At 39.5% G+C, this 12,642-nt stretch overlaps 1 protein-coding gene across 1 annotated transcript; it reads left to right on the top strand.

The window, feature by feature from the left end:
• The first annotated feature begins 4,639 nt into the window (after positions 1–4,639).
• On the top strand, positions 4,640–12,208 carry LOC108444107 (CD276 antigen-like). Its single transcript, XM_017725086.2, has 4 exons — positions 4,640–4,797; positions 5,422–5,462; positions 5,558–5,890; positions 11,001–12,208. Exons 1-4 carry the CDS (start codon positions 4,787–4,789, stop codon positions 11,117–11,119), a joined length of 504 nt encoding a protein of 167 aa, XP_017580575.1. The 5' UTR covers positions 4,640–4,786; the 3' UTR covers positions 11,120–12,208.
• The last annotated feature ends 434 nt before the right edge of the window (positions 12,209–12,642 follow it).

Genomic DNA, 12,642 nt, shown 5'->3' on the forward strand with positions numbered 1-12,642 from the left:
GATAAGAGCGTCAGCCAAACGCCATAAATGTAAATGTAAAGTTATGCTGAAAAACTTGCTAAGAGTGTAATGTACATGCTTTCAAGTAAGCGTTTTTAATTTGCATTTACTGGGTTTTATTGTAGAAAATAACTTCCATGCATAAAAAAAAATCAGTGCTGCTATCGGAACATTAGCCTTGGTATTCTGATAACTGCGATGGTCTCCTTTCCAAATGCAAAATAAGAAGGGCTATATCAATCGAGAGATCTGCTAGAGAGCACCGATCATCCCAACAGTTCTTAAGACTTTTATATTGGTTCACGCAAGCGCCCAACCCGGAATTATCAGCAGAAATTTAGATTATCTGTATGATGTCGCTAAAAAGTGAAGCTTTACTTTGAATGTTTTAAATATTTGTTTCTAAACTACACACAACAGATAGGCGGTACATAGAGTTTGGTTTGGAGAAAGTTGGATAAAGCCTTAGTGTAAACACTAATACTATTCATTACTGTGAAATTTAGACAGATTTCCTACAGTGTCTGCACAATGTATCTCGCTACTTCAGACTTCTCATGAACTATCCTGCTGAAAAAAAGCACAGACCAGGAAGCATTTCATGCTGGTCTAATCTGATTTATGCTGGTCTAGATCTTGTCTGGTGGTTGTCTGGCAGCATCCAAAACACAACATATGCTGGTCTATGTTGTTGTTTTAGCTGGGAATGATACAATCTTGGATCACTGTCCTTACTGAGCAGTCCAATTAGCCAACATTCAGTGACTTCAAACCTGATGGCATTTATCTGCCCAAGATATCTGCATTTTTCATATGCAAAACATGTCTTTGCATATGGTTTGTTTATTATGAGAACTAGTTAGGTCTGGAGCGTTGCAAGTTGTCTGTCTGACATCTCTTCATGGATGGCAGCTCACCACCTGAAGCCACGTTTAACCCATCCATGAAGTGAAACACCACATACACTCTAGTGAATATACACACACAGTGAGCACACTTGCCCGGAGTGGTGGGCAGCCCTATCCATGGCACCTGGGGAGCAATTGGGGGTTAGGTGTCTTGCTCAAGGACACCTCAGTCATGGACTGTCTGTGCTGGGGATTGAACTGGTGACCTTCCGGTCACAGGGCCAGTTCCCTAACCTCCAGCCCACGACTGCCCCAGTTGAAGCCATTGAAGGGGGCTCAGCCATCCTGCCATGTTCATACAGTGATGAGATACCAGAAAGTGAATAGTGGAAAATTTTTTGGAGGTACAATGACAACATGAAAGTGTACGACATTGTCAGAGGTAAATTATCCAAGAACCAGGACGCATCATACAGGAACAGAACTGAGAGTTTCCCTGACGAGTATTCAAAAGGCATTTTTTCCATCAAACTCAGCAAAGTCAGGGCATCAGATAAGGGGATGTACTCCTGCTTCATATCTTTCGCAGGGATCACTCTGAGGATGCAGCTTCGAGTTACAGGTGTGTAAGTTCTTTCTAATCTTCATCCCCTACATTATAACAGCAGGGGTATTCAGTTCAGCACCCCGTGACACACACCTGGCAATTAAAGCTGGAGCAGGTGATTTAGTAGAAACTAGGAACTGTAAACCAGTTTTTAAAAAATCCCATCGCCTACAGAGAGCGTTGGGGAAACCTACCATTTTTTATCTCCAAATGGTAACTTTACAGGAGAAGGGAAAAACCTACTTTACTTTTAATGTACGTCAATGGAACCAGATATCTTTCCGAGTCATTTTGGGCCGTTTCTTTTTGTCCATTCATCATGAAATTTATAGACAATGGAATGGAATGGAAAGCCATACAATGTTCGCTCCAGTTTGACCTCTTGCTTTATCAAACCTCTTTTTGTTCAAAGCCCTTTCTACATCCATTTCTTTTCTTCCTTTCTTCAGCAGTGCAAGCTGTTGTAAGTACCTGTGTAACGTTCTTGTGAACTCAGCCTGTTACTTTTCAGTTTTGTGTGTGTAGGTGTATGACGGACACACACACTAAAACCTGTAGACGCGCATGTGGGCAGGTAGACAGGCAGGTAGACACCTGTAGCCTCCACAGATATAGCCCTTTTCTACTTATAGTCAGAGCCACTGATTTATTCATTGCTATTGGGAGGTTAAGAGTATTTCAAGGGCTATAACTAAAATGTTTCTAAAATAAATCACCTGCTCCAGCTTTATAGTTGAATCAGGTGTGTTTCAGCATAAAAATCACCAAACAGTGCTGGTCTCTGTTCCTATAGAAATTTGCCATCCAGCAAATTCATGTGTAAAATAATGCTTAAACCAATGATTATTTCTTTATTCTATTAATCAGCCCATTATTATTTTTGATTAATTGGAAAACTTGTAATTATTAGTTTGTTAATAACTAACCTTAAACACTTATGCTCATTGAGAAAACTTATATTTACCAAAAAACAACAGGCAACTTCTGGATCAAAAGACCAGGGCATGGAATCAAGACCTGTCACACACAAATGCTGAATCTTTCTTACGAACAAAATTAGTATGAATTTCAGAGGCATTTTATCAATAATGTCCCAGGAGTTAACAGTAGCCCAAAACATGAAAGAACTTCCTTGACCAAATCTGTTTTGGCTTTAATTTAATTTCACCAGACTTTCTGGTGAGCCTGATGAAATGAAAATAATTGCATTCATATGTGGATTCTGCGTATCACGCCCATAGCTCACATAAAGCTGGTACACAACGAAAACAGCAGGTCATTTTTATGTTTTGATGTGCGTATTTATTGGTTTTCACTGTGAAATTATTACATGCGCTAAAAGTCCAGTACTGGTTTTAACATATTAGCCTTGGTGGTCTGATAGCTGGGATGCTTGTAGCTTTAGTCCCATAGTCACAGGACCCTGCAGTTCCTCCATCAACTGCTATACATTTGTTGTTTTTGGGCAGTAAAGACAAAACCCAGAGGAGTTGTGAATGTGGTTTCCCAATAATCTGTCATACCCGATCGCCCTACAAGGCACTCACGTATCATAGTATCGTAGAGTAACTTAGTATTACAAAGGCTTCATTATGTTTTTTATGCTAATTCAGCCTTACTTAAAGAGTACTCTTCATATTGGTACCTCTGATAGGGTGAACCTAAATGCTGGTAGCATTTCAAAATATTGTACCTATAGTTTATGCAGGGAGCTATCTACAAATACAATTTCCACATAGTAGAACCAGCATATCTAATCATTTTGGAATTGAGCAAGTTACTATTGGCAATGTTTTTTTTATCAATGATTAAGCAAACAATAATAATTAAGCAGTAGAAGATGAGAGGAAGTGCGCTATGGTGAAAGAACATCATGGCTGTGATTTGGTGGCTGTAGATCATCCCAGCCGTGATGTTATTGGTGATAACTCCCTCCTCGAGTGCTCTACTGCTTTAATACAGCAGTTAAATAAATACAGTAAGAAATGAATAAACTGGCCGTGAACGCGGCGTTTAATATGTTTTAATGTTCAGTTCCTTCCTCCTAATTATGGCTCCTTAACGAGCAGCTTGTTGCTACGTCAGAGTAACGAGCTCCGCCCACTCGCTGCTCAGCCGTCAATTCGTTCAGCTCCACACAGACCGACTGACAGTTTGGGAATTTAGCGTCGTCTCGTCTTCAGAGTCTGACCAAATCGGCTGTCGGTCAGATGTGATCCAGTGTGTGTTTTCTGTTTGTGGCAAAGTGAGAAGTAAAAACGTTCAAACGGCTCGAGCGTCTCCTACAGCTGTCAAAGCCGTTGCTTAGCAACAGCGTCTCAGAGGAGTGATACAGTGTTTGTGAAAAGCTTGTGATGTTCTGGTGAAATAACAGCACAGTTAGATCAGCTTGCGTAGCCGGAACTAGGTGTTGTATAAAAGAAAGTATATTAAAGACAAAAACACAAGTTCAGTGTAAACTGGCTCCCTACTCCTAGTATAAATCATACAACTATGCCCTCTACACCCGCAGTAGATGTTAAGTGAGGCAGCCTTTGGTTGACTATAATGGCTTTCTATTAGACTATTTGGGTGGAGAAACTGTAGTAGAGTAATGCACTACATTGGGAGTAAGAGGCCATTTAAGATTCAGCCACATGGGGAGCACGTTGACAGCTAGTGCTGGATCATTACACTCAGCATCCTCCATTTAGCCAGCTGGCAGCTTGGCGACATAGGCTGATTTTGTCTATCAGCTAGATTAAGAAAGTAAGTGAACTAAAAACTACATTCACCTAGAAAAATAACCGTCCTCGCACTTCCAAGTATTTCTTCCTGGTGGTTGATGAGCGAACTGCAGGACTGCCCAGTGACTACGGGACTAAAGTATATTACTAAATATACTAAAGTATATATTATGCTACGGGTGCAAATGGTTAGCTGGTCGTTCACACAGCCAATCCCTCCGGCTCCATCTCAATCAGCTCCTTACTCCCTATCTAGTGCACTACGCATATTTTTAAAAACATGACCCCCGCCCACCCGAACAGTGCATAATATTTCTACGAAACATGAAATTTAAGATACAGCCACATCTGCTTCATTCCCTAGATGATATATCGTGCCCTATTTTTGTGAAAGTCGAAATTCCGTAACTCACATAGTGCACTAATTAGGGCGCAAGGAAGCATTTGGGATACAGCCCACCATCTTTTGAGGGTTCACAAACTCCGTTTCTAAGACTGCTTGCGTGCTCCCAGTATCGACCGAAAATTAGCTAATCTTTCGATTTGTTTTGCCAAAATAGCTCCAGGTTAAACTAAATATCAGCCGTCCTTTCTACCCAAGAACCATGAGTAGGAGGTATGTAGAGTTTGGTTCGAGTTGAGTTAAAGCCTGAGCAGCCTCAGAGGAGGCCTCACGAGCATGCTAACTGCTAACGGTTGCAGTAAAGTTTATATAGCTTTAGTTGTCCCTTTTTTTTTTTACATACATGTGACCTTTTTGTCACCTTGAAAGTTGTCTGACTTGATTATCTCGCTACTTTAGACTCTCAGTCATCTTCATGAGCTCGTGGCTGGTCCACATTGAAGCTAGCTAGCTATAACAAGCCAAAGAGATCAGGCCTGTGTGTTTTAGTGATTTTAGGACTGTTAAACAGTAGCTAACTGCAGTTTGCTGTTTTATCTGTTCCAGCTGCTACGTTAAATACCTGTCTATCTAACGTTATATGAGTGAATCTTTGTAAACTTCTTCTTACTGAGCCACACCCAATGACATTAAACCTGTTTATGTGTATCTGCCCAAGATATCTGCATTTTTCTTTTGCATAACATGTTTTCGCAGATGGGTTGTTTACGTGAACTTGTTTGGACTTGATCAAACCTGTTAGGTCACTGCCCTGGTTCGCTGCTGGTTGTATCCTGTTAAGTGAAACTGGCGGAGCCCGTGTGACCATCATTTCAGTGTAATTTCTCTTTGTTGCAGATGTCTGATCACCTGCTTGTTGGTGTTGCTGATAAATGAAGGTGAAAACGCAGAACGTTTCAAAGCTGGTATTTGAACGCCTTCGACTTGCCCTGTCTGTATTTCATCCTGTTTCTCTGTCTTTGTCTTTTGGTAGTAACTCTGGCTCTGGAAGAAACAGTTGAAGCTGTTGAAGGACGTAATGTCCTCTTGCCCTGTTTATACAGCGGTGATATACCGAAAAGCAAAGAGGTGGACGTTGCTTGGAGGTATAATGACGATAAAAACGTGCACGACATTATCGAAGGGAATGTGTACGTTGACAACCAGGATCCAGTGTTCAAGAACAGAACTGAGAGTTTTCCAGATGCGTATGGTAAAGGCAATTTTTCCATCAGGCTCAGCAGAGTAAGTGGATCAGATAACGGGACATACTCCTGCCTCCTGACTTTTGCAAGCGACACTCTGTATATAAAGCTTCACGTTAAAGGTGTGTAAATTCTCTTTAACTGCTTTTACACATGACATTTTAGTGTGAGTGTATCACCTCTCATTCATGTAACTGACCTCAGCTGGTCAGTAGGCCGGCCCCCCATGTGATCAGAGATGGATCAAAAAATTATATTTGGTTGTGTTGGTTTGGTGCTCCAAGAATCATTTTGTGTGGGTACCATTTTTGTGAAAAGAAGCATTACATTTTGTCCTGTGATGTCACTCAGCCAACCATCAGCAGCCAAATCAAACAGCACGCTTGTCAAAAGACTGGTTCATACATTCTTGAGAGACATTCAAAGTCTCACGAGCTAAAGAACAAACATTATGCAAACACTCATGTAAAGAACTAACATAATCCAGAATGTTCTGCAGTTTACATTTGTCACTTAAAAATGTCTCTTTAAGGACTTTCAACGGGCCACGCACTGAATGTGCGAAAACTAACTGAGCAGGGCTGAATCCTAAGCATTCTTGAACAGTGTCACGCACAGCAAAGAGCACAAGGGGCACTCCTTTATTCCATTCTTTCCCAGTATCTAAGCAATATTTGCAAAGCATAGATCTTCAAGACTGGTGAAATCCTTCCAATGAGCCCTGTGACTCAGGATGATATGGACTTGAGACTCGATGAGTGATGTTGAGAGTGACCATAACCTGCGAGAATAGCTTGGATAAAAAATTGTACCCTGATCAGTCTGTACAATCTTTGGCAGGCCAAAAGTAATAAAGAATTTGATCAGAGCTCTGATTACAACTGGGCTTTCGCAAAGGGATAGCTTCAGGGACGCGAGTTGCAGCACACATAACCGTTAACAAGTACTGATTTCCAGATCTGGTCTTAGGTAATGGACCCACACAGTCAATCAGCACCCTTGCAAAAGGTTCTCCAATGACAGGAATAGGACAAAGTTCCAGTAGTCAGACCTCCCGATCAACATCAAGCTCCATCTTCCGAATGGCTAACTTTAAGTCCAATTCTGCCTGTCGTGCATGTGCTTTTTCCTGAGCCTCCAACTGGAGACATGTGATGCGCACCTTAGCACGAGCTTCATGAAGTGATCCTGAAGACCCAGGAGAAAAAGGGTTGAAACGAGGCAATGTTGCCCTGAGATCAATTTCAGGCTTAGCTTGTTCCGTAGCTCCATCAACAGGAGTCGCCACCTTTTCAGCATCACTCTCCACCACACAAGTAGTAACAGGCTGGGGAAACTCTAAAACACCCAATTCTCTCAACCTTAATTCTAACGTCTTTCTCAACAGACTGTCTAGCTACTTGAACTCCATAATATGCTGCTATCTCCAGTAAGTCATCCTTGCGACACTTCTCGATTGCCTCCAGGCTAGAAGAAGCAATGAACAACTGCAAGTCAGAGGTTGCCATACTGTGCGCATCCATAGTTATAACACCAGTACCAGGCCACCCACAAGCACAATGGGACAGTTCATTAATTTGTAAGTGACAAGCGTGACGAGGATGAATGACACCCCGATCCACCTATAAGGTGAAAGATAGACTGACTGGTGCAGAAAAGAGGAGAGAAAAGAGAGCTAACGAGGGAGCACGAAAGAGAGAGAGAGAGGGAGAGAGTAAAAGCACACACAAGGCGCTCATACGTAACATATAGGAAATACATGTGGTGCCTGCTCTCATGTCTTCAGTGAAATGATGGAAAACTTTCAAGACTGAGTGCAGGTTTAGTTTGAAGAAGGTAAAACTGAAATCATATTAGTGTCCAAAAGTCCAGAACTCATTTTCAGTGAGAAGCTTCCACAGATAAACAGACCAGCATTGCTAAAAAGGACAATCCTGAATATGTTACTTCGTTCTAGACAACGGAATCACAGGTCATCTGTAGCCAGTTGTATCAGCTGAATGTAGGTTCAGTCATAGTTTAGTTTAAAGGTAAACTCCCTCTATGTTCCAGTTTACGAACTACAAAAGGGAGAGTGTTTGAATTAAGTAATATAGTTTAAAAGTAGCCTTAAGTAATAACTTAAAGTTTGTACCTACCTATTAGTAGCGGCAAAGTCCACTGTTCACATGACTGCTGGGTTTGAGAGACTTCTCGTTTGTTAATGCAGAAGCAGCTGCATTACAAACAATCCTAGGTTTCACATCTACACAATCAGAATGACCACAGTTCAGGCATGTGTCAAAGCAGCACTATAGGAAAACGGATCCACAGATCCACAAGAAAGATTGGCTCAGTGGCTTAAAACTTTCAAAACCGTACAAGACAGGATTTTGTGAACTTCACAAACTTTTTTTCAGCTGATTATATTTTTCACCAAAAGGTTCACTGTTGTCATGAGCTCCTGGTGAGTTGCCCACATATTGCTTAAACAAAAGCAAATTTCTTAATTGACAGTCGACTGCTTTTTTATTTTACACCCCCATTTCCAAAAAAAACTGACACTGTGGAAAAAGGTTAAGTGATTAGTACAGAATGCAATAATGTGAATTACATCCCGCTTAGTTTAATTGATAATGGCACAAAGAAAACATATCAATTGCTGAAACTGAAATGTTATTTTTTGAAAAATATTTGCCCACTTTGAATTTGTCAACAACATGTTTGGAAAAAAGTTGGGACGGGGGCAATGAAAGGCTGATAAAGTTGTACAATGCTAAAAAAAACATCTCACAACTAATTAGTCTAAATAGCAACAGGTCAGGGTATAAAAGCACCACTCTGTGAAAGACTTCATGATCAAATAGTGAAACATTTCAAGAATAAGGTTTCTCAATGTAAAATAGCAAAGAACTTTTGCTTTTCATCGTCTATGGTTCATAATATCATTGAAAGATTTTTAAGAATCCAGACAAGTCTGTGTATGCAAGGAACACAGCCTAAATCCATTATTGGCTGACCATAATTTTCAGGCCCTCAGGTGTCACTGCATTAAAAACAGACATGTATTTGTGGATTTCCACTACAAAATCAAGTTAAAACTCTAAAACACAAAGAAGAAACCGTATAAACCGTATATATAAACAGGATCCAGAAAAACCACTGCCTTCTCTGGGCATGAGATCATTTAAGATGTAATGGAGTGAAGTGGAAAGTGTCTTGTGGAATCAAAACTTTTTTAGGAAAACGTGCACGTAGTATCTTCCGGGCTAAAGCGGAAAGGGACGATCTGGCTTAGTGCACAGTTCAAATGCCAGCATCTGTGATGGTATCGGGGTGCGTCACTGCACATAGCCTGGGTGTCTTACACATCTGTGAAGGCACCATTAATGCTGAACAAAATATACAGGCTTTAGAGCAACATATGCCAGTTATATATTACAACAGCATGGTTCCGTAGTAAAGGAGTCCGGGAGGCTAAACTGGCCTGTCTGCAGTCCAGACCTGTGAATTATTTGGCGCATTATAAAATGAAACATACAACAAATAAGGCCCCCCGAAGTATAGCAGTTGAAATTCTGTATCAAACAAGAACAGAAAACATTTCAGTACTAAAACTACAGCAGCGTCTCCTCAGTTCCCAAACACAGTGTTGTTAAAAGAAGAGGTGATGAAACTCAGCGGTAAACAGGCCCCTGTCCCAACTTTTTTGGAAAATGTTGCTGGCATCAAATTCAAAATGGGTATATATTACAGATAGACTCTACCTAACTGATTAAAACTCGTCAGGCTATCACTTGTAGTCAGCTCTTCCCTTTAACTCAATGCAGTTATGAGCTTGAATAAGAGGCTAAATAGGAAGTTAACTGACCACATACACTGGCTGTTTAGGAAAACAAAGTGTCTTCAGATCCTTGTCACAAATGTCCTTTCCAACACAAGACAAGTGGCGTGTGAGATGTTTTCATTAATATTCATTCTAACCTGTTAACTTGCATGTTCATTAGGCTTGTGTGGTATCTGTTTTTTCCATACCATCATATTTCATATTTCACTGAAGTGAAGTATGGAGTATGTGTTAAAAAAAAAAAAAACGTGAGCTGGTGTCTCGTCTAGCATTATTTCAAAATTGGAAAAAGTAGTTTGTTTAACATGATTACCAAATAAGAAATATGTACATGGTGTTCAAGCCATCATTCAGTAAACATCAAACCATCTATCTGGTAAACAGTGATGCTAACTAGGAGAGAGGAGCTGGTTAACGATAACTTCGCTAACATGCTAACAGCTCTGCCCACCACAGAGCATGTTCGCTTCTGGCTAACTAAAACATGGACACAAGTTTTGATGATTAAAAATAATGATTATTACCCGAAGGAGTGAAATTAAGCAAACACTTAAAGAACAGAAAGGTGAAATTAAACGTGTTCTGTGGTGTTTGGGTCTTTAACCTGGTCCTCTAACTTATTGTTAGGTTAGCAAGTACAGGTTTGATTCTGGGAATGTTTGAGAGTGAAAGCAGAGTAACAGTGGGATGAAACTGAACCTGTTCTGTGGTGTTTGGGAGGAGCTTAGCAGGCCAGCCTTGCCACACCACAGCATAGTTGTAGCTGATGCTAAAATGACACCTGTTTAGAGGACAGCGTGAAGTCGAGTGACTGGTGTTGGAGTAAAAGCTGTAATTGAACGTGTTCTGTTGTTTATGCATGTAGCTCTTAACCATTGGTTGGGCTGCTGGCATACTCCGTTTTTCCAGGCTTTGATTTCCCCCCTTTTCTGTTAGCGCCACCTATCGGTGAGGGACCACGCCACCAATCAAAAATTGATGGAATGTGTTTATTTATCTGTACAGATGTGGAATAGAAATTTAATGTTATAACTTTGAAGTACTCTTATCATTTTTACATACCGTTATATACCGTATTACTGTCATGCTGCTCAGCCCAACTGTTTATAATTGAAAATATATATTTTTGAAATTAAAATGAAAAAATCTGTTATGAGCTATTATATTTGGTGTGATGTAGACATTGATCGGGGGATGAGTGTTGTCACTCATCAAAACACTATGGCTTAAATAACATGGCAATTAAAGCAGTACAGATGTTTCTTTTAACAGCAGAAACCAGCACAACCAACAGCACGAAGGAGCATCCAAATGATCATAATTTGGATGTGGACGGTGAATTTAAAATGCAGTAAACTGTAATTACTCAAAACCTCTTTTTTTAACCATGTTTTCTTTTATCACAGCTCCACAGCCAACCCCAGAGCCAACTCCTGGATCGAAAAACAAAAGCATGGAATCAAGATCGGTCCAGATTTTACTGATCTTCACCAGTCTGCTGGGATATAGTCTGGTTCTCTTTTAGTCCACGACCAGCTCAGACTCTGTTGTTACTATCTGCTGTAATAACTGTGTGACTCCACACACATACAGTATTTACAGAACTGCAACAAATGCGTGCTTATGAAATGAGCACTTCTAAAATTCAATAGCCTTGTTTCAGCAGCCTCTCTTATTATAGTCAAAGTATTACAGTATTTAGTAGAGTGGCAAAATGTACCTATCAATTATCATATGTTATAAAAATTCTGTTCTAAGAATAAGAAAACCTTGTGAGGTTTTATTTACATAGCAAATTGCATTAAAGATCGTGCTAAACCTGGGCTCCTGTCCAGTCTGGAGGTTTTGAACAGAAACATTTTTTCAACACTCATCTCAAAACAACTGCCTGCTACTGGAGGCAAGCTAGTATTAACTTCCCTTACATTTCCTTACAGATGTGTATGAGTTATTTAAAATGTATCTGTGTTGATTATTTTGAATTACTTTACATTTCCAAATATTTTATCAAATTTATTGAATGTTATTAAATAAGCAGCCCTTGGAATAATTTGCAGCCCTACATGTATCCTGTATAACCGTAATATCACACTGTGTAAAACAGCCATAAACAGATTTTAGCCATATAACTTCCACATGAATACACTTTAAAAAAATCAATTCACAAATACACGTATTTGCAGTTGAGCCGTTGAAGGAAAACAGTACGTTTTATTTTTTGAAGGTTTTTTTTTTTTTTTATGTTCATGAAGAATCCCCCAATTATATTTTTTATACGGATTTTACTGTTAGGCTTTTTAAAATTTATTTATAAGTATGATTTTTTACATTATTGTTGTTATTTATTTATTTTCCCAGAACACCCTTATTGATTCAGCCCACGTGTTAAGCAGACTGTTTGAACCCCCTCAGTTTGTTTGTCCAGCCTGTTAGTTTACTTTTCCACATACGACTATTGCGTTGTTTTTGGCCTCATTTTTATCCTAGACCTATTATTGTTGGTATTTCTGGTTTCTGGACTTTTTTTTGGATTGCCCTTGTAGTTATTGTTTTCTCAGTTTGTATTTTGCTGGATTGGATTCTCCTTTTGCTAATAAACTTTTTTTTACTTATGTTTGGTCTGCACACGTCTGAATTGTTTGAACCTGACAGCAGCTGTGACACTTTATCTGTCTAGGTTATTATAATTTATGTAACTGAACTGGAATTTTGTAAAGTATTCTGATTATCATGATTTTCAAAAAAGGATTTGAAATGAGATCATTGCCAAAATTTTGATTAAAATAAGAGTCTGGAGTTATTCATTACAACATAGTTGACACACTTCAAATTTCCTTGTTGGTGCTGTCCCCAGACTTTGTCCAGTCTTTAACAGAGATCAGTGTAAGGTTCTAGATTTAGTGTTTTGTGACTATTTGCTATTATAATCATTTTAATATCATTGTTATAATTCTGTTTGCTGTGTTTGTTGTGTGTACTACACATGGTTAATGCAGGCATGCTTTGTGTGTGTAAATTTTAAAAATCTATGATTTTGGTTGTCTATGA

The sequence above is a fragment of the Pygocentrus nattereri genome, chromosome 25 (assembly GCF_015220715.1).
Source record: "Pygocentrus nattereri isolate fPygNat1 chromosome 25, fPygNat1.pri, whole genome shotgun sequence".
NCBI lineage: Eukaryota > Metazoa > Chordata > Actinopteri > Characiformes > Serrasalmidae > Pygocentrus > Pygocentrus nattereri.

What these genes read in the sequence shown, in the direction of transcription:
- LOC108444107 (XM_017725086.2), top strand. An exon ending in GGTGTTGCTGATAAATGAAG is followed by an intron (nt 5,463 to 5,557) that starts GTGAAAACGCAG and finishes GTCTTTTGGTAG; the next exon opens with TAACTCTGGCTCTGGAAGAA. An exon ending in TATAAAGCTTCACGTTAAAG is followed by an intron (nt 5,891 to 11,000) that starts GTGTGTAAATTC and finishes CTTTTATCACAG; the next exon opens with CTCCACAGCCAACCCCAGAG.